This window comes from Dromaius novaehollandiae, chromosome 8 (genome assembly GCF_036370855.1).
Source record: "Dromaius novaehollandiae isolate bDroNov1 chromosome 8, bDroNov1.hap1, whole genome shotgun sequence".
Lineage (NCBI taxonomy): Eukaryota > Metazoa > Chordata > Aves > Casuariiformes > Dromaiidae > Dromaius > Dromaius novaehollandiae.
The window spans coordinates 22,782,028-22,804,323 of NC_088105.1; the positions used below are offsets into that span (position 1 = coordinate 22,782,028).

General features: G+C 38.9%; 2 protein-coding genes and 1 long non-coding RNA gene across 4 annotated transcripts; 1 reads left to right on the forward strand and 2 right to left on the reverse strand.

The window, feature by feature from the left end:
* Positions 1-529: 529 nt before the first annotated feature.
* On the reverse strand, positions 530-12,291 carry DR1 (down-regulator of transcription 1). Of its 2 annotated transcripts, none has more exons than XM_064515908.1 (3): positions 11,628-12,288; positions 6,077-6,240; positions 530-2,703 (listed from the first exon to the last, which is right to left on the reverse strand). In XM_064515908.1, the coding sequence occupies exons 1-3, from the start codon at positions 11,845-11,847 to the stop codon at positions 2,557-2,559; spliced, it is 531 nt and encodes a 176-aa protein (XP_064371978.1). In that variant the 5' UTR covers positions 11,848-12,288; the 3' UTR covers positions 530-2,556. The 2 variants fall into 2 exon arrangements, with proteins under 2 accessions (XP_064371978.1, XP_064371979.1); XM_064515909.1 differs by lacking the exon at positions 530-2,703 and adding an exon at positions 2,718-4,430 and having other exon boundaries at positions 11,628-12,291.
* Positions 12,292-13,024: 733 nt separating this feature from the next.
* Positions 13,025-22,066, reverse strand: LOC112993136 (retinol dehydrogenase 8-like). The gene is made up of 7 exons (XM_026116502.2): positions 21,042-22,066; positions 20,319-20,457; positions 19,112-19,273; positions 17,679-17,858; positions 16,504-16,597; positions 14,550-14,733; positions 13,025-13,882 (listed from the first exon to the last, which is right to left on the reverse strand). The coding sequence occupies exons 1-7, from the start codon at positions 21,063-21,065 to the stop codon at positions 13,649-13,651; spliced, it is 1,017 nt and encodes a 338-aa protein (XP_025972287.1). The 5' UTR covers positions 21,066-22,066; the 3' UTR covers positions 13,025-13,648.
* LOC135329040 (uncharacterized) lies at positions 13,738-17,957 on the forward strand. Its single transcript, XR_010390197.1, has 3 exons — positions 13,738-13,848; positions 15,745-17,089; positions 17,742-17,957. It is a non-coding gene; the product is annotated as an uncharacterized LOC135329040 (long non-coding RNA).
* Positions 22,067-22,296: the final 230 nt, after the last annotated feature.

Here is a 22,296-nt window from a genome sequence, read left to right on the forward strand (position 1 = left end):
TTTTCATACTTCAGCTGGAATGGCTGAATAAGTGAAGTAGTCTAAAGTTTTCCCGATTATAAGTTAAAAAACAAAACAAAACAAAAACCACCACCACCACCCCAAAAAACACTGACTCAATGTGAAATCAGTTCAATGGGGGACCGATACAGATTCTTATTACCCCAGGCTCTGCCTGTGATCTTTCACTTTAAATTACTTTCAGTTTTAACAGTAGGCTATATCTGACCTCAGGGGTTTTTGTCCAACTTTTCAAGCATCAAGATCAAGTTAAAAAGTTGAGTTTATAAAAAAGATTCACATAAGCAAAATGCACTTCCCAAGAGGAAAGAGAGCAGGACAAGCCCAGAAATATTGTTTGCAAATATATAAAAACCCTAGTGAACAGCAAAGCCATCCAACAGCACTCACGTTGCAAAGACTTTGGTCACAAGAAGTGTTCAGCAGGTCAAAATGACAGCAGTGTTTAAATAGTCTTAAAGTTCTTCTTTATAACATTATAAATGCAATGAAGAAGACAGACTATTCATTAAATATAAAAGCAATTTTATAAAAACACATCAGAAGTTTATTGCTTGAAGAATACAGCATATGAAAAAAGCACAAGAATGTCCAAAAGAAAGGTCACAAGGATCCAAACATATTACACCATACATACCAGATGCAGTAAAATGTTAACCTGAATTCTGCATCAGAAAAAAAAAAAGGCGTGAAAGTATATCTAATATTGTTTATTTAAAAGGAAAAGACTCAATTAAAATAGAAAGTGTGAAGGTGTTACAGTACAAATTAGAAAAGCCAACACTGCACATTAACATTGTATCACTAGACTAGATTTTCTACCTTTGGTACTTAAACCTTTACAGAAAACCACTTCCTTAGTCAAATCTTGCCTAACATATTTCATGTAGTATCCATGATTATTATTATTTTTTTTTAAACTTAAACACTTAAACAAATCTTTCTTCTGAGTTTTCACTGCATGAATGCATTTAAGGAAGCGTTCACATTTACTCAATATGTAACTTAATGTATCTCAAATTTAAATCAAAAGTCACTATGTGACTGAGATCTGAAAATATGCCAATTGTACCTTGTTCAGATCTTTACCTAAAAATGGGCACATCACTTTCTGCTTGCATCATTATGTAAACAGACTGCTGCAGCCCTCCTCAAGTATTCCGACTAGAGCAACTTGCTGAGGACCTAAGTTAAAAAAACAACCCACATTGATATACAGCTATTGGATCATCTACAGCAGTATGCAAGTGGCTTTTCTATTCTGCTCAGATTAGTGTACCAGAAGATATGCCAATATTACTTCAAGTAACACATTAAAACTCAGTAATGGACACTACTGTGCTTTATTTCAACACAAAGAACAGCTGCTCATCCATTAATCAACAGAATTTTCAAATCAACTATCAAAAGGACTACTACATCATTTCCGTTCCATGTATTGCTGATCACTCTTGGGGAATAGTTTATCAAAAACCTGGACTTACCTATAAACCAATTTGAATGAAGAAAATGCTATCTTTCAACAAGGTACCTTAGTAATCCAGTGGCAACCTAGTCTGGAAAATGTTAGCATTATGCTGACAACAATGACTAATCAAGGTTAAATAAAATCCCTCTTTTACTGTAAGCATGCTCTTAGCTTCAGCTTTTGCCTTTGTAGGCTTGAACACTTAAGCATTCCCAGTAACATCAGCGGAACTAAAACAATTCTGTTTCATCAAGTTCCAGCTTTACATTTCAACAATATGAATATATCTGGACTACGCAAGAAATACCATCAACAACAGTTAACATTAAATTGGAGTGAAATAATAAGAATAATTAGTCCTCCAAACCGGGCAGTCTTTGAAATGAAATATTCAGTTAGTTAGGACTTTCAATGGATGTTCATAATAAAACCACGGGTTTACTTTTTCACCCCTATACAAAAAATGACTGAATTTGTACAACTCCTATTAAACATACCTTTTCCTAGCTTGGTGAAAATGTATCATTTTCAAATTTGTAACAAGTGTGGTATTTGAGCATATATAATATTTATTGCCATTTACATCCTCATTTTAAAAAGAACTAAGAATTCAGACTCTACTATACTGAACTCCGCCTTTTTCCCAGTAACAGATTATGTCTACTGTACCACTCCCCCAGAAAACAATTAAAAATTCTAAGATTTTATAGTTTAGTTAAAAGGGAAGAAATGCAAATGTGGATTTAGAGCTTTTTGTATAAATCTCACTATATTTTATAAACTCGTTTATTGTAACACTGTTTATTGATCAAATAAATGACGCACTGCTATCTAAAATTTCCATATACACCATTAAAAATCCAAAGTTGATATGATACTGAACCTTAAATCTTCAAGAGTTCAAAAAAAGACAGTTTATACATGTACAGCACACAACAGCAGACACCCCTAGAATACCAATTGCCAGTCCATGATGCGTACAAAATTACAGGTAAGCATTCATTTCACTGTTTTCATTGTGCAGGAAAAACATTTCTTAGTGAAGACAGAAACTCAGCTGGTGAATTTCAGATATCATCTTCATCATCTTCATCCTGAGAGGATCCTGCCTGATTGGATGCACTGGCTGAGGCAGCAGCAAGCTGTGCTTGTTGAGCTGCTTGTTGCATCTGTAGCCATTCCTGCTGTGCCAGTTCTGCTTGCTGCTGTCTAGCCTAAAGACACGAATTCAATTGTTATAGTCTTTCGATAACTTGTGAAGAATCTCTAGAGCACCTTAGCTTTAAAAGCAATTTTATTTGCACCTGCAGTTTCCAATAGGCTGTCTTGTATAATTTTTAATAATTGTACATACCTTCACAATTTGTACAAAGATGTTTAGCTATCTTTTCTCTAATCTAGAATATAAACACCTTTTTGATACAGCCCTTTCATTCTTGCTGTTGACAAAGTTTCTTCTACTGTACTCTGAAGAGGCCACCATTTGGAGCACTTACACTTACAAACACAAGAGGCAGGAGCTACTGTACTTAAGTTCCATTGCAAGGATAGTGCAGCACCACTTCCTAATGGAAAAAACTAAGTGAGGTAAAGCAATGGAAAGTTTAAGCTCCAACTTTAAGGGACCATAACATTCAATCAGTTCAGATATGAGAACCCTGCTTTGTTGATTACAATACAAATACTAAAGCTAACAAGTGTGCTGTCCTCCAATTGTACTCCACAGACATGCTATTACAAAAACATCAAAAAAGACATGTCTTGTTTTGCTAAGTTCTCAAATGAGGATGTGCAAATTGAGGCTCTCTTTGTTGAGAATGGTACAGTCCTTTAATTACAGGTATGAAAGTTGCTAGCAAAACATTTCAAATAGTTCAGCTAGATGCCCACCCACCTTTTATTGAGAGTTTTCACTTGTTTTTCAGCAGATACTATTATTTCAACAGTATTCTAGTCACTTGTGCTCAGGAACAGCTACAGCTTCAATTTTTGTTGTGTGTAAGCATTAGAAAGAATTCCTTGAAATTAAAATTCTTCAGACATTTTACTTTTTTCCTTTTGCAGGTCATCATTAAGACTGCAATAATTTCCTTTCCAACCCCATTTCGCTGACTGAATTTGTCATTTTTTTTTCCAAAGCATCCACAAATTAGGCAGTTTTCCAGACTTCAAGACGCCCAAGGATGATGTTTTGGAAAGTGATCAAAAAAAGTGACCAGTTTATCTACTTAGTATAACTGAAAAAAAAAAAAAAGAGTCTTCCCACATTATAAGAAGTGTCACAATTCCTTGGTCTGTTCCAGAATAAAAAGAACAAACTTTTACAGGGGTAGAAATCTCTTCTCAGTGAGGACTCTTCAGTATTTTCAACTTCAAGTGGCAGCAACGTCACAAAGGTTTGAAAACAATTTAAGAGAGTGAAGTTTTAAATACAGGAAGACAACAGCATCTGTACCCATATAGCAGGGGCATAAATATTTATCACACTCTACATAACAATAGGGCTCCCTACTGACCTTGCTACAAGTAAGTTTACTGCACACTCAACAAGGTGATGCACATGCATGCACCAAGAATCAGAGGCTCAGCACTTCACACTGGACAGATCATGCTGTTCATGCTTCCCCTAACTGACATGTTTATAACCACATCATTTTCTTAGCCATTTGGAAAATAGGAAAAAGAAAGAAATTCCACTGGGTTGTACTGGCTAAGAACCTTTATCAGGATCTGGTGAGTTTATTCTTTAATTGCTCAGGCTATTTCACAGATGAACTTTACCTGCAATCTACAGTGACAGATCCCTCCCCCCAGAAAATCACATCTGTGAAGGCCTTTATGTTATACAGATACCTACGGATATGCATTAACACTGGGATGTGCCATTCCACTGACTTCAGGTATTTACAATCCTCCAAGCTATAGGTGTCAAGCATTCACACTATTAACAGGAAAATATTTTAAAACTAGTGCAGGTACTTTTACCATTCAAGCAGTCAGCATTAGCATCATGATCTGGAATACTAAAAAGATGAAGCACACAAATAAATATGTGCTCAAGTAAGTATTTTCAATAATAATTAAATGACCTTTTCCAACAGCATATCACAACTAATATTTTTGAAAATCAGACTACCACCTTAGAATATAAACAAAGATTTTGCATATTAGCAAAGAAAATTTTTAAAAATGTATATGATCTTGTCAAACTTGTATGCATTGCCCTAATTTAGAGACATTAACACACAGTATTACAAAATTCAAAAAAAACCCCACAAAACCCTCAACAGGACATTCTTCAGACAAAACATGGCTTACATAAAACAAACAAACAAACAAACAAACGTCACCTTATTTTACCCAGGAACTAGTATTTCCTCAACACACCTTTTTGCTGCTTTTTATTTTGTAGACTATGTTAACTTATTTGAACAAAAATTAAGAAAAAAACAGGTATCAAACTGTTACTTGTAAATCCAACCCTTATTTCAGTAGAAGCCATACTGGTCTTTTTAATGCCAGCATAGGCAGACAAAAGTTATACACACATGAATTTGTCATAACTAAACCCCTGCAGGCTGACAAGAGCCATGTGGTATGCTGAAACTTCAAATGCCTTAAAATTCGTTATTCACTTCAGATTAACATAGGTGGCATCTCATAACATGAAAAACAGTTATTAGCGTTTTGGCAAGATATGAGAATAGTAAAGCCAGGGGAGAGGAGGTTGCAATAATCAGATACGGTAACACAACTGAAAACGCATTTTCACGAGAAGAAATTAAAGTAAGCAAATGGAGAAGATAAGGCTCATGCTTTGAGTGAGAGAGGAAAAACAAAGGAGATGCTTTTCACATCACTTAGCTTAGAGAACGATCTTATTTTCAACCCAAAAGAAAGAGAGGGAGAGATGGTGTAGGAAGATAAAAAAAAATTGGCTTTTAAAAATTTAAACTTGGAGTTGTTTGCAAACTATCTAGGAAGCCTGTGGAGGGGAAAAAAGGCAGACATGAAGGACTATGCACATGTGTCTTGCAGGGAATCGCTTCCTTAAAATTTATCAATTAATTCACTCAATCAGAATCTTACCAAGAATAAAGGAAGAAAAGAAGGGAAAAATTAGAATTTCTCAACAATTAAACATTTCTTTCAAACACTACGAGAATATTTGTGCATTGATGTCCAGAAAAGATATTTCTATTTTTTAATGTATCAAAATTGGTAATTTCCTAAAATACCAGCTGTCATTCCTGTATCTCCTCAGCCAAACAATTCTTAATGTATTCTCTACAATAGGATGGAAACACCTGCCTTAGTATCTGAGGAAAAAAAAAGTTTTTTAAACCTAGAAAATAAGTTAACTGCTTGTATCAAAGTCCTATGCACCAAATTACAGAAGTAACACGAACTAGCATCTTATTGTCTCTACCTTCCCTAATTCAAACAGGCCAAGGTCAAGAGCATCTTATAAGCCATAGCAATCTACAAGGAACAGGCTACTTCTAGAGGCTTGCACATGTTTTTGTAATACTAGATCTACAGCATTAATTATTTTAACCTCATCAATGCCAGTACTGTCTCACTTACTTTCGCAAATAATTCCTGTTGCTGCCTTAGAAGCTCTTCTTCTGGAATGCCAAGATTTTCCAAGCGCGAACTGGCCTTTCTTCTCTTTAGTGCTACTGTTTTGCATTCTTGTAAGACTTCTTTTACTTCAGTGATATAGGAGCCAAAACCCAAACTTTCTAGTGCTGGAAAGAAAGAAAACACATTGTTCATCTTTTATAAGACTTCTGACAGTAGATACCAACTTGTCTATTCAAGAGAGTTCTTCTAAAAAAAAAAATTGTCAGTTTGAGCATTTTTCCTTCATCAGCTGATGAACCACTCTTTTCATAATGATCTGACAGCTATTTGCCCTGTCTCTTCTCCTACACCACTTAAGACTTCATATTATCAGGCTAGAAAAATTAAAGGTAGTCCAGTACAACCAAACTAACCTGCATTTGAAGACAGTTCAGGAGATTCAGATACATTTCATACCGTCCCTAAAAAGGCAGGCATTATTCTTTGAAGACATCTTTCTCCCATGTTCTACATATCAGAATCGAGCAGGAACTATACAACCAAGAAGTCCTTCCTGTCTGTATTGTTCACCTTTAATCTCTTAGGGATTCTGTCTTTCCAGTTTTGCTGCATGTTTTCAATAGAAGACAAATTAGCTAGCTATTATAACACAGCAGAAATATGATGCATGGAAAGTGATCACAGATCTTTCATTAAGACAGAAATAATGGATATTACCTTAGAACTATCAAATTTTTGCATTTATTTCTTAATATCTAAACTCAAAAGTGTCAAAAAGTTAACATCATATTTTTATATAAATATATATATTTTAAAAATCTATAAACTATGTATGATCTTTTCTTTATTGTTTTATTTCTAGAGAGAAATCCTTTTATTTAGCCCCATGTGCAAATGTGTTTGGAAATAAATTCCTATACTTCCACCAGACAAAAAAAATCCAAAAAGCAGCTATCTCCTACAACAACAGTCTTTTCAAGAATGGAAAGTAAAGGCAAAGGTTAAAAAAAGAAAAAAAGAGTAGAGCAAGTGACAAAACGCACACTGTTTCTTGATTCACCTATTTACCTCCATATGCCTACACCTCCTGCAAAGTGGAAGCTATTACAAAATATGCCAGAAATATTACATAAACACCAATTTTACTAGAAACAAGTCTCAGCTTATTAAAATAGCTAGTACACCTCCAGTGTTTATACAAATTACAGTTCTCCTTACAGAATGATAGCGCTCTCTACTTCAACCTTATGTTACAAGCTATTCAAGAAATAGCACTAGAACAAACTACACAACAATCATCATCAATAACTTGTTATAACCAAACTCTTATTTACACTAATTCATACCACATTTTGACACTAATTTTGTAAGCCATAAGTACCCATAAGTAAGGAGGTGTGCCATTGTATCACACACCTAAACATTAACCCAGAGACATTCTGCAAGTTTTCAGCTTCCAACCTGTACTCAGGAGACAATTAGCGCATTGCCATCTATACAACAGTACAGTGCAGCTGTGTAGTCATGCAAGACTAGCACTCCTTTAAGAGAGATCATTTATTTGGAGAATGAATTTACACAATACCTATTTTTCTTAAAAATTAAAAGACAGGCTAATTTAGAGATAATTAAATGACTTTAAACACAGTATACCAGTTCAGCCTCAGCCCACCCAGATACCAGAAACAAAAACAACAAAAAAAAAGTAGTCTGCAGTTTCCATAGAACCACCAAAATCCTTCAAGAACTTGTTGAACATGACCTCAGCAGATATGAGGCAAATTTATGTTTCATGCTGCAGAACTGGTTGCCTAAGTGGCCTATAAATGCCCCCAAAATATTTAAGAGTTCACTGAATTTTAAAACTTAAATATATACATTAAATTATTCCAACTCATAATTCGTAATTTTTAAAGCATATGAAATTAAGAGTCCTACAAGTCTAACTTCACTAAGACAGACCATCACAGCACAAACATAGATGTTCAACAGAAGAACATTCATGATGATCAGGCTTGGCAGTCTGCTGCATCGGAGTAGGAAGAACTGTCTAATCTGAAGTGAACAGCAAAATATTTTTATAGAAATTTTAAGTAACGTAATAGATTATAGGCAATAGATTTTTAAACCTTTCTGAAACATATCAAGGCTTTACAGAATTCACATAGGAAAGAATACAAATGCCTTTATAAAAGCATGGTGCTAAAACATCAGATAAACAGGTATTATTTCTGCCAAAATTCAGAATCTTTCTACCTCTTTTAGAGATTCTTAAATCCACATGTCTATTAAGATAGCTTAAAGTTTGGTGTCTTACGGAGATCAGGATGATCGCACCACATTTAAACAACTGAATCCCAGAAGAGCATATTCAAGGGAAAAAAGGAAACTTCCCATAATTTACAAACACCAACATCACAACTGTCATTTCTCCAGCTTCTTCCCTTCTTAAGGACTTAAGGGGCAGACCTCTAATTAATCAGTGTAGCACAATTAGTTCTGTTTGTTTTTAATACAGCCAGGTCATGCACATCTCTGACATTTTTACTTTTTATTTCCCTTTAAAATGAAAATAATTTCCAAAGTGAGATTCAAAACCTTAACTTTTTTTTGCATTAAATGCTAAAGTGAACAGTATCAATATCCTAACAGTTCATGAAGAGATGCTATAGGATTTCTCATCAATTCACAGCCCACCTTACTGCACGTAGACAAAGTAATCAACTTCAGAAAAATGGTGATTCAACATCTCCTCATTTTCAGAAGTCAATGAAAGACTAATTCCTCATAAAATACTGCTTTTTCACATAAGAAACTCTCATAACTCCATCAGATTGGTCTATTTTCTATGCCAGGGCAGAAGGGTTTTTTTTTGTTTTGTTTTGTTTTGTTTTTTTAACTAGAGCCCTGAACCCACAATTGGATTCCCAACCGTGCAACTCCACAGTAGACATGGAGACGCTCTCCACTTAGACTGTTGCACAGCCTCGGTGCTTTGGGCATTCTCCAGGCAAGCTGCTTTGTGTTTTGTTGCTATTACCGAGCATCTGGCACAGTCTGAGAGCATCTACCAAATCAGATCTCTCACAGGATGCAAGCAGCCATCGCTGTCCTTTCCCTGTGCTGGTTCACGGCACTGTGCTGGTCAAGTGTTTGTGCTACCACACAGTGAGACAGAGTGGGGAATTCAACTACCCGAACATAGCCCAGCAGGGAGCGGGGTCTAGTTCAGCACGTGGCCACGCAATCATTTTTGCTAGCACAGCAAAGGAACAAGCATCTTACACACCACTGCTGCCTACAGTGACCAACTGTAGTTTCACACCACCTCCAACAGAGTCCAGCTGCAGGCTGTCACCAAAAGGAGCAGTTCTACCTTCTTTCCCCTTCCTCCTTCCCAGTGAAATGCCTTCCCTGCCCCTTGCACCGGATCTAGGAACTGCGTGTCTACAAGAGTCAGACTGACAAGCTCCCCTGAGAGAAAGCTATGCATCCTCCCAAGTCCTGCTGCCCCAACTCACCCCTGTGGCGACGCGATCACTAGATCCAGCTCCAGGGAGGGCACAGAACAAGCAGATCCCTTTTGGCAGCAGCTGCTATTTAGACTGGACTACGTGTGATGTGATGTACCTTAGCCTCATTTTACTTCTAAATAAGCTAGTTTAAGCAATTGAGAGGACTAAGATATCTAGAGGACCATAAGACAACAACATATTTTTGTATTACTGAATTCGTTAGCATCATTGTGGCAAAACCATGCCAAGAGGTATTCAAACTAGTAAACATCTAGGATGTATGAAGACCAAATTACAAAAATGCTGGAACGCTACCTCTATATACACATAAACTCACCACTTCCAAAATGACTGATCTAAATCCTCATGCTCCGCAGAGAGGTCATCTGCTAACTAACCAGTGCCTGGAAGAAGTGAACAGCACCTACACATCCTTAAAGATAAGAACAGCAGTAAATCCAGGAACAACTCCTTCCATCTCTGGAGCATTATAAAAACAATATGTCTCCAAGTTGTATTTGGTAAAATCTGACTAGAATGGACAGATCTAATTTGAAACTATCCTTTTTTTAATCCTGGAATTCGATTACTCCAAGACACAGAAGAAGGCATAGACAAAATACTTGCTTGGGGACCACCTGCTGATGACAAAGGCACAGTCCTAACATTTCAGTTTCCACTTATTCTTACAGTTTTGGATATCTTATCAAAAAATGCCCTTTGTTTTCAAAAATCCAGACTAAGTCTAGCATAGCAGTAAGCAGAAGTTTTCTAAGAACCACTTCTACTGGGCAGAAAAATACTTTAAGTGAATTATCTGTTATCCTCAACCTTAAAGACCATCTCTATTCTTACGTTAAGGACTGAACTCAAACCTTCCAGTGATCAGTTGAAGAAACTTTCTATGTATTAAGAAGCATCATACCAAAGTATACGTCTATGCATAAGCACAAGTTTTACCCTTTAAATCCTGAACTTCTGTAATGGAGCTACTTTTCTGAACTTCTTGTTACCAATTTTAAAATGTATACTTTGTTTAACATTAAAGGTCATATACAGTGTGTATTTTCTTCTGTTGTTCATAATCCAGTCAGGTATTGAAATGCTTCTGGTGAGCAAGTTGGCATCACACAAAGGAAACGGATTTTGTTGGTTGGTTGGTTGAACTAGAGAATCTAGTAGCACGTTACAAAAACAAAACACACATCAAAAATATATATATATATATTTTTCCCCCATTAACTTGATATCTTTTCAGCCCTGGAACTAGCTCTACTACAAATGGTACTCGTAACAGCTCTACCAGGCAGCAGAACGAAACACCCTGGCCACTTTCAGTATTATTGCTATCAATTTGTTTGCAGCAGACATGGATATCAACAACCTTTGCTTAAGCAGCAAAGTGAATGAAACCAGAGACGAGAAGAGACACACTAGAGATTTAAGTATAAGGTTAAAAAAGTCTCCCTGTTTGTGGCAGAATTCAAAGAAAAACAAATGAGAGACAGAGAGAGAACTCTCTCTTTATTCGGCAACGGGAAGTGCAAGTCAACAGCAGAAAAGGATGCGGCAGCATATGCCATTTTTAAGTATTTTCTACAACAGATACGAATGCTTAATTTTGAAGCTATCGGGCTCCAAGGGCAGCCCCGTAGCTGTATTTAACTCTTTACGTGACTCGGACAAAGAGGCTGGATTAAAGACGGGGCCCCACAGACGCGGTCAGACATCCCCCTTTTGTCAGCCTGCAGTCAGAAAGACCTTCAGTAAGTTCAGGACCTTAAAGCACTCCGCAGGAGCGATCTGCGCAGCCACTCGAAAAAGCAGGCTGCTTCTCACGGGCGCGAAAAGCACCGAAAGGAGCCGGGGCCTCGCTCGAGCGCCGGAGACCCCTGGGGCACAGAGCGAGCGGCCCGGCCGCACACAAAGGCGGCGCGGCGCGGCCCGGCCGCCCCCCGCGGCGCCGCCCGCCGCCCGCGCCCGCCCGGCCCTGCCGCCGCCTCCCGGGGCAGCGGCGCCGCGGGGCGGGCACTCGCCTTGAATGACGTGCTCGGGGGAGATGGTCTTCTTCTCCGACTTGTTGCAGATCTCGTTGGCCTCGGAGGAGATGAGGTGGATGAACTCGGTGCAGCAGTTCACCACCAGCTCCCGGGCGTCGTTGGCCACGCGCACGTTGGGGAGCGTCTCCTTGATCATCTTGTTGATGGCGGCCCGGGGGATGGTGAGGTCGTCGTCGTTGCCCGAGGACGAGGCCATGCCGCCTGCCGCTCGCCGCCCCAGGGGCGCTGCGCTCCCGCGCTCACGGGCTCCCCCTCGGCCGCCGCGCGGGGCTCCAGCGCGCGCCGCGGCGGGCGGGGCCCGGGCCGCGGAGGGGCGGCGCAGCCGCTGCGCGGGCGGGCGGGGCCGCGGAGCGGAGCGGAGCGGGGAAGCGCTGCCCCGCGCTCAGGGCTGCCTCGGCCGCGGTGCCTGACACCGCCGCCTCCGCCACATCCTTCAGGGCGCCGGCGCCGCCGCCTTAAGACCCGCGCGGAGGGCAGCGGAGCGCCCAAATCGGCGGCGCGGCGGCTTCCCCGGCCGGCAGCGGCGGTGGCGGCGCGGGCCCAGTGGTGCGGGCGGCCGCCAGGCGGAAACGAGCTGAGCACGGGCTCGACCTGCCAGCGACGGCGCTTCCGCCGGAAGCCGGGTCAAGCTTCCGCCGCCGCGGCCTGGCCCCGCCCCACCCACGCCGGAAGGGCGCGGGGGCGCCGCAGGGCGGGCCGGGACGCGTCGCGGTGCCCGCAGCAGCGTTCACGCCGGCAATGCGCCCGCTGCAGCCTGACCGCGGCCCCGCCGGCGGCAGCCCCGCGCCCGGGAGGCTGTCGGCGCGTTCCAGGGCGGGAGACCGGCGCGAGCAGGGGCCGCCGCCTGGCGTCGCCTCCGAGCAGCGCCCCGCGCGCGGGCCGGGGGGGCACGTCTTCCGCCTCGGCCCGGGCGCCGGCGGCGGGACGCGGCTGCCGGGAGCTGCCGCTGGGCGAGCGCGTCTGGCGGCCTTAGCGCTGGGAGAGGGCCGGTGGGGGGGGGGGGGGGGGAACGGGACTGCTCCCGCGCGGGCCAGGGGCAGGCACGGCACGGCACGGCACGCGCGGCCGGCGGCGGCAGCGCCGGGCTTCTGGCCTGGCCTGGCCTGCAGGAGAAGAGAAAGGAAAAGGCTTCCACCCACCGCTAACATCGGGGTCTAACGGGTGCTTCTTAGAGCGGCTTGGCTAGAGGAGAGCCTGCCTCCCGGCTTCAGCCACGGAGTGCATCTCCTGCTGCAGTGAGTTTCAGGCAGTTTTCCTTTAAAAAAAGGAAGCAAAGTCAGTTCAGACTTTTTAGTGTAGAAATTGCCCAAGGAAAGGAATGGATTTACATTGCTTTTCTTAGTGATAGCATTTTATTTTTGCAAGAAATAAAACACAGTAAGAAGAAATTTTATTTAGAGATCCTTTTTTAAAAAACTGTTATTGTACACTAACTGTAGTCAGCAAGTAACCATTGCCTATAAAGCAAGCATTCATAGTATTATATATTTAAGAATTCTATATATTTAAGTATTCTATTTACACCTTTTTAAAGGATTGGTGAGTTCTTTTCTTACATGTTTTGTATGAGAGGGTGATGCTACTGTGATTGAGGGATTACTATACAACTAAGCAAAATGATAAAATATTTTTTATGATTTGAGAATCTATAACTAATTTACATACAGTACACATCTCAGGTTGTGTTTTAGACTAGTAAGTGAAGGAGATCAGAGCAGTATTAAAAACAAGTTCCAGTTAATGTTCACATTTCCATGAAAACAGATCTCTGTAAAAGACAAGAGCTAAACTGACTAAACCTATAGTTAGAGGATTTTACTTTCAAAGTTCTGGTAACTGTAAAGTTCAAGATAAATGAATTGAGCTGAATATCTTAGCTAAGCTCAAACATCTTGAATGCCTTTTTAACAATTGCAGAGCGAAGACATTAATAACAGCATACTGTGTTATCAGTAGCTAGAACAAATGATTCAGATGTACACAGTATAAACTGGTATTTATTGTGAGGATTTTCCCAGGTCAAAGCTCTTTCTGCTTCTCCACCTTAGCAGTTTGATAAAGTTAAGACTTGCACTGAAGACTTTGTCATGATGAAAAACCATTTTGTAGAATATATCAATGGGTAGATCTCCGTTTGGATCTGCGTACTTCAGAGTTGTCATCGGAGTATACAAGGTGTTGGTCTGATGGCGAAAAGGTGGGTTTTCTGCCAGAATTATCTTCACTGTGTGCTGTTAATGAAAAATTAAAGAATCCTTATCAAAATAATGTAAAGAAACTGTTTTGTTTTGGTTTTTTTCCCCCAAGTTGTGTAAAGTCCTGTATGGAATTTCATTAGACTCTCATTAGAATTTTTTCTTAGAATACTTTTTAAGCCAAAAGTAGTACTCCTTATCTCTTCTGAATAGTCCTTCAAAATTATCCCTGCTTGCCCATAATAGATACCTCCTTTTACAGTTTACTGGAAAAGGATCAGAAGGTGTGCTTTGCAACAAGACCTGGGAAGCTCCAGCTATCCTTAGCAGCCAGCACCTGAAAGCGTTGTCTTCTCTCCCCAGCTTGCCTGAACTTTGCTTCCTGCAGAAAGCCCCAAACACCAGAAACTCCTTTATTGTGACTTGCTAATCTGAGGTAGTTGGGTGAACTTCACACTGATGGAGGGATGACTAGTGAGACAGAGAGGAGAGGGGCCTTAAATAATGGTGGGAACCCTGTGTAGCTACCTGGTAACAGTGCAGAATGACCAGCCTTCCCCAGATAACATGTAAGCACGTCTGTGCCCTCAATGGTATTTAAATTACAATTCACAATTGTCTTTTAAACTTTCCGGTAATTCTTTAATTATCAAAAATAAAAAAATTAAAAAAAGAGAGAGACAGACAATTGTCGATGTGTTACCTCTGCAACATCCTCAGCACTTTGTCCCAGGCTCTGGAAAATTTGTTTGTAATTTTTAAGGTAAATGTTAGTAAACATTTCAGCTGTTTCCTTGTCTGCAGCTGAAAGATCCATTTTCATTCCATCATCAAAAACTTTTCTTTCAAACTCTGTGACCACTGGGCCTGGTTCAATCAGACTTAACCTGTTCAAACAGCAGAGATACGCTGGTTATTGATTCTTCTCCATGGGAAATATTCCTAGCTATCCTTAAAGAAGGATATTGAATAGTTACAGTATGGGTACGCATTAGCAAGCAATATTAAATGGTACGTTCTGTAATGGTGATCCATACCACGTTACTGGCCTAAAGCTCCTACCCATCCACATGAAGATGTGGGAAAAAAAGTACAGATTTAATTTCTGGGAAGCACTATAACTTAATTTTTGTCAGAAGTAAATGCAGTTGTTACCTGCTCTTTGACAGCTGTGGAATGTCAAAGATTGAGAAAAACAATTTAAGGATGATTACAAATTTCATTACTTTCTGGACAAAATCCTACATAGATTTCTTTGCCATAGCTTTCACATCATAATACTCAAAGTAGATAAGGGAAAAAAAATAAATAAAAAGGTGTGGGGGGAATTGTCCAAACATGGATTTTCTTTGTCAAGCCTTCAGTGTTACATAATTCCAGAGCATTCTATAATACTATATAGATAAAATATAGAAGTTTTTGCTGTGGATGGACTGATTTTGGCTGCTGCTTTACCAGACATCCAGAAAATCAGATTTTGCTCAGTAATGTGATAGCAGATCACTGACATACATATACATACTGAGCAACTCTTCCATTTCTACTCTCAGGTAGTACTTAGCCCCAGCCACAGTGCTTATGAAACAACACTTTTGAACAGGACCTCTTCCTAGAGGTGACTTCTGCTCAGGATCTTCTTTGGAACTAAATGAAGCTATTGACCTTGACAGCAGAATTCCAGCCATTGCTGGAATTAAAGCCTTTTCTCTTACATAATATCATTTAAGCAGTCACTCTTCTCACTGGATATTGGACTTTTTCCATTCTACTTGCTGGGCACTACATTTTCATTCTTTTTTTACCTCCTTTCCCACTATATCTCATAGTCTTGAAATCCTCTTATAAATTCTGCCATAGCATATATATTACTACAATGTATTTATTTTTAATTCCTCCAGACTTTTCACAGCTGGCTGCAAAATGCCAGTTTGGATGCAGCTTTGTGGCTGGAATCACGTGACAGCAGCTGTCTCTTCTCCCACGGCACAAGGGCTAAATACACTGGATGTTTAACAATTGTTGGACTTCACACAAAAAGTAGCGGCAGAGTTTCCTCCTATGGCAACGTATAGGTGACAAATCAGACACCAAAATCCCATAGGTCATGGGGCCTCTTAAATACTGTCTTAAGCAATAAGAAAATAGTAGACTGCAACACAGCATTTTTCCTTGCTTTCTTTCTACTTTTGGTCCCTGTAGGCATCTTGCTCTCTGTGCCATTCTGATGAATTTCCACTGCATTCTCTCTGTTATGATGCCCTTGAACTTTTTATCTTTGAATTGTCTAAAAAATAAAGACCATTATCTATCATTAGACCATATATATTATACTTTACAATGGAAAGTATTACAGGTCAGTATTATAGTTTTATTCATATTGTATTGTATGCGAGATTCTGTGTTTTTAAAAGTACATGACCGATATTTTGTTCAAAGCTAAACAGCCTTAAACTATTCAACATGCTTCTTCAGCATCTAAACTTTAACAGTTTATTTTGTGTGAAGGATGTGAACATTTCTGTGCCTTTTGTGATGTAAAGTTTCCATGGGTTCCTCTGTTTCTCCTAGATAGTAGCAAGCTTTAAACATTTGTTTGCTAGCTGTGAATATATTTTAAAACTGTAAAATATAGTTTACATCTGGGGATCAATACTTACTGCAGTTTAAACTTCAGTGCTTGTATAGCTAAACTTTCGCAGAATCCTTCCACAGCAAACTTAGAGGCAGCATAAACATCATTAAATAAGATACCTGATGGTACAAACAAAACATCCTGAGAATGTGATTGTATGCAACATACTAATATTTTAGTTACTAGTTATACTAATATTTTAGTTTAAGAACCTCTTGTATTTTCCCCAAATTTCTACAGTCTTGCTGGGAAAACATAAAAAAACCCTTCTTTATGTCAATCTAATGAGCCAGTTCTGGCAGTAATAAATATTGCTAATTTTTGTCACTTGAACTCAAAATTACTTATTCTAGAAATGGGTGCTTGACTAAGGCTTTTCCTACTCCTAGCTGATGCTGTCATCTCTTTAGATGATATTAAATATTTTGTAGTCTAAGCTATGAAAGTGTCTATACATACAATACCATCTGCATTCTTCATCAGCAAGACTTTAACAGGCTGTAGAGAAACACAGAAGCTGAGTGCAACGCTGGAAATAAGATTATGCGAGAGATCCAGCTTGCATCTGAAGGACTTTGAAAAAGCAGTACATCAATCCACTTGGATGGATGGTAAGTACTGTATCAAACTATAACAACTCTTGCAATTTGACCTAGAACTCCTGCTCACCAGAATAATCCAGCAAAGATCCTTGCAACTATGAATAATTGACACTATAGAGCTTTATGAGAGAAGAAACTTTAAAAAAGGTGATAGAGTTGTCCAGGACATGATCAGATTACATCACTTATCTTTGTGCAAAGTGTAATAAATGTGTTTGCCTTTTCTCCATAATCATTTCCAACAGGAAAGAGAATAGTAATATTGTTAAATCCTGTTTTCCAGAGAATCTCTAATAATTGTGTTTGGATTAAAAACTGATAGCCTTACTCCCATGAAAAAAGACAACCCACTCTGCAAGTCTTGTTGTTAAAATGTCTTGAGAGTAGTTGGATAGTAAAATGCTACTAAGATGCATTTAAAAAAAAAATCAGATCTAAGTGCTGTACTTCTCATGGTTGGAACTTGAGCATTACAGAGTGTGATAGTTTGATATGCTAGCTCCTACATTTTTTCAGGTGAAAAGAATTAAGCTTTAGATTTTGAATACTGAACTGTTAGTTTAAAAAAAAAAAAAAAAAAAAAACAGAAAAACTTTGCCTTGTATTCCCATAACACTGCTTATTATAACTATATGGCCGCTCTTTCTCTTCTTCATGTCAGGTAAAATCTCCTTCAGGAGCCGAACCAGTCCAAAGAAGTTGGTATCCATCACAGTTTTCATTTCATCTATGGTCTGACATTCAATAGGTCCAATGAGTCCCATTCCAGCATTGCTAACTGCACAAAATGGAAGACACAACAGTGAGCAATAACCTCCATGAACATTAACTTGTGATTTTTACTGGAAAGCATTTGAGAGTAAAATGAGAGAGAAAATAAATGATTGGAACAAAAAGAGTGGTTATTCTGTTAGTAAAGCTTTGTGAATATACTTTTCATTTCCATTATTTTTTTATTTTAAATTATGGTGTTAATACAATTTAAAATATTTGCTACTTTACTTTTTAACCTAATTTATTTCTGATTAGTCCTTTTATTTAAATTACAAAAGGATTACAGGAAAATGGGCAAAGAATGATCTACATTTGTTTACAATTCAGTACTAAGAAGCTACAGTCAATGCCCATAGGAATGAACAGAAGTCTTCGATTCTACATGGCCATGTTCTAGGCTGCTTTCTGGGTTTTTTTTGTTTTTTTTGTTTTTTTTTTTAAAAAAAAACACTCTCATCTTCCAGGAAGGAGGGAAAAAAAAAAAAGCTTAAATCACTTTTGCTACCAAAAAGCTTTTATTTGCATCCTAGATATTTATAAGCAAGGCATATTGATAAAACAGGCATTCTGCACTGAAAGTAGAGTGTCAGATTAGCGTATAATCCAATTCACCAAAGAACCTCGTTAATCACTGCTTTAGTGATTTATCAAAATTAAGGCAGATCCATGATTCTCTCTTAGATGAGATTTAATCATTGATGGTGTAGAGCAACTTCCATCTTACTGAGATATTAGCGTCTATTTTTACCACAATGGTATGAACACACTTCTTGCTAAATGATACGTAAAATACAACTATAATCATTAATACAAAATCAGAATACCCTTCCTTTATTTGCATTTGTTCTTTTACTTGCTAATTCCCAAGTGCTATTGCTTTCTTACTATAGGGAACTATTCCTATTGCTTTCTTGGTAAATAGGGCTGTGCTTCATCTAAAGGGCAGAAACAGTCTTGTATGTGAACATGGGGATTTAGACTTACTAAAAACTGTATCATCTTACCCCAAAAAACTTTTCTGCGATCATGTTTCTCCTTTGTAAAACAGGGAAAACACGCTTCCCTACTTCACAAGAGCATGGTGAGATTTAATCCACTCATGTCTGCACAAGCTTTAAGAATCTTGAATAGAATACACTATGTAAATGTTATTACTTTGATCATTTAAAAATTACACTAATGAAACTTCCCCAGAGTATATGAGAGAATTTTAAACAGAGAACTGGTTAGTTCATAGCATACGTATCCAATACTTGCCTAAGACATCAATCCTTCTGTCGGGGATACTATTCACACAAGTTTTAATGGACTGTTCATCGCAGACATCCAGTTGTTTAATCTCCAGGGTTTTGCCCAGCCTGCCACCTACAGCCTCCTCAAGCGCCGCTTTCTTGGCCAGGTTCCGCATGGTGGCATACACTGCGGCACAGCGGGAGCAACGGTTACCAGAAATACCGCCACAGAACAGGTCGTCTCACTGAGCAGCGTTGAAGAATATTGCTTTCACACCTATATCCTAAATACCAGCAATACTACCCAAGTAAAAACTTAAAGTAGAAAGAATGTATTTTCAACATATAAATACTGTCACTGATTTCCCAGAATCTGGTTCAGAAACCTCCAAGGAATATACAGGAGAATGAAACCACTGTGTACAACATGGAACTTTTAGCATATGGGGATAATACTATTACCAAAACTTTTGATGATGGGTGCCAAAGTTAGGCTGCTGAGTCATTTTTGGTAAGTAAACATTAGATTTCAGATTCTATGTGCATTTTTTTTCACAACATGTTTATCAGAGCAACTGTAATTTTATGAAAAAGTGGAGGACAGCTGCTTCCTCCGGATGTGAAAATGTTTATTTTTGTAAGGCACTTATCAAAATAGAAGTTAGCTTTATCATTATTCTGACCTAATTACCCTGACAACTATGAAGCTGCATCCAAACTCTTGGCAGTAAAACAGTGACAATAACCGTGAAGAACTGAATTTCCACACATACTGTATTTGCCTTGCCATCCATTTTCAGTCATAGCAAATATCTCATTTTGGGGCAGACATTTAAATAAGTTCGAACCCTTTTGTTCAGCCTCATTTGCCTATGCAGCACATACATTTTGTTCAACAAAGGTTTTAGTAGTATCAAGCAAAACTAGCTAGAGCTCTCAATGTATATCCAGGCAGCACACTGCAGACATTTTCAATTATTTGTTTTTATACTACTGTCCTTTTTATGTAATTGATTCACTTCAAGTAGGTGTTCAGCTTCAATATAGTTACAGAAATAACACGTGCTTACAGAAAGCAGTGTGTTTTTATTGCATATTATCTTCTTGGGAAAAGGGGGAACTAACGAGAAAGGAGTCACTAGACTGAATACAATCACTTTTGTTAAATCACGGGAAAGAAGTGGATACCTTGAATAGCTTTTCATAAAGACAAATAAGAAAAACATTTTTACCTTTAAATCTTTTCTGTTCATCTCTTGCCATTTTTACAGCTAAGGCCAGTCCAATTCCTGAGGAACAACCCGTAATGAGGACATTTCTTTTTGCCATCTTTTCCACTGAGCAGAACAAGCAAGAGTTCTTGCAGCAGCTCTGAGGAGCAACAGCCTAAACTTAGCTGCAGCACAATGTCATCCGCTTTTAATGCTATCATCAGCTTTCCTGAGTCAACAAATCCAAAAATGCGCACCTGGACACTGCATGATTAAAGGGATAATCTCCATCTAGGTAAAAACAGAAGCAGATGCTCCTGCATGAGTTTATAATCTGCATTATCAATATGGAATAGATTTAATAAAGTTTTGTATTAAACTTTAAAACGAGACATTCAAACTACATGGGTATTTTCTAATAGTGGTATAACTGGTTTATATGCTACTGGCAGGGAAAGCCTTGCCACAATTACAGTCAGTCTGCAGCGCTGAGTCCTCCAGGCTTACGAAGGGGAAGTAAACTGCACCCAAAACGTGATCCCTCTGGTCAATGCGTTCGGGCTTCCTATGCTTATAGCACCCTCTTCATTCTTCTGTGCAACAGAACGGTGCTGGGATTTATTCCCTTCTGTCTTACTGACTATTATAGAAACGCCTGCACCCAGAAGTCTTGATAGGCTTTATAGAAAAAGTAAATTAAAATTGGATTTAGAAAGAGACAAACTCTTTAGACAGACTGCTTACATTTGTTTTTGGCCCTATTCCCATCCAAGAAAGGTGAAAGTAGGCAAGCACATCAGCAGTGGAGAACAGCCCAGAAGACCTCGAACAGACCAGCTTCGCACATCCTCGCAACCACTGAAACCTTTGAACACTTTCTATTCACGAACTGACAGGCTGTAAAAATAAAACAAACAACACACACACACCCCAAGCCAGCATTCTATCTGGCTGTTTCAGTTTTGCAGAAAATACTCATGAGCTTCAGATACAAACTCTGAATTAAGTAGTGGGGCATCTAGACCGGCAATTTAGTGCAGTTCACCTTTAATACACAACAGCCATAGACATGCTACAGCACAGAAAGAAAAATCAGTCTCTTTTGAAATTTATAACCTATCTCAAGCAACAGAAAAAGAATTATCTTAATAAGCATTTAGCCTTCTGAATAGCATTCTGCTAACTAGTGCAGTCTGTTACACACAGAAAAATACATTCCAAGACTCAATAACCCCATGTTAATGCAATAGAGTTCAGAAGAATGAACTTAGTGTTCCAGGTTTTCTGTAAAGGTGAATTGGTTAGTAACTTAAGAAAAGTAGGACTCCACAGAAACATTTAACTGAAGTTACAATATTAGGAAAAAAGATTCCTGTTTTCCAAACAAATACATACACTTGAACAGTGTAACAAGTGGAATCATTAACTTCTCAGGCAAGCAACAAAATAACAAGACAGCATCTAAAATTAATGAGAAAATGTAATTATGATTCCACCTATATATCCGGTTTGATGAACAGCTTTACTCAACAAAGTAATATCCGGAAAAACAATTTTAGTACAAACACTATTTAGCTGATTCAGTTATTAGGCAAAAATGCTTCTGCTGCTCATGCACATTTATATTTAGTGCACTCAGGAGGGGCAAGCGAGGCTTTATGCAACAACATTAGTGGAATCCCGCTAGTGTTATGATGCAACTGTAACTAAGCATGGGTTTCATTTTCCACATGAAATCCTAGTTTGAGAGGATTAAATATTCCTTTGCTTTAACAGATCAGTCTGAAATTTGGTGCATAGATTTCTAGCCTGAGGACAAACTGATGTGTTTGGGAGTGTGTGGGGTGGAAAATACTTTAAAACAGTTTAATATTTTTCAATTATTACATTGGCCAACTTAATTCTAAAGCTTTTAATGTAGTATTATGTAGAGAAACAAATGGCTTGACTTGAAACATACATATAAGTAAACTATTTTTTGCTATATCATAGTTTTCAT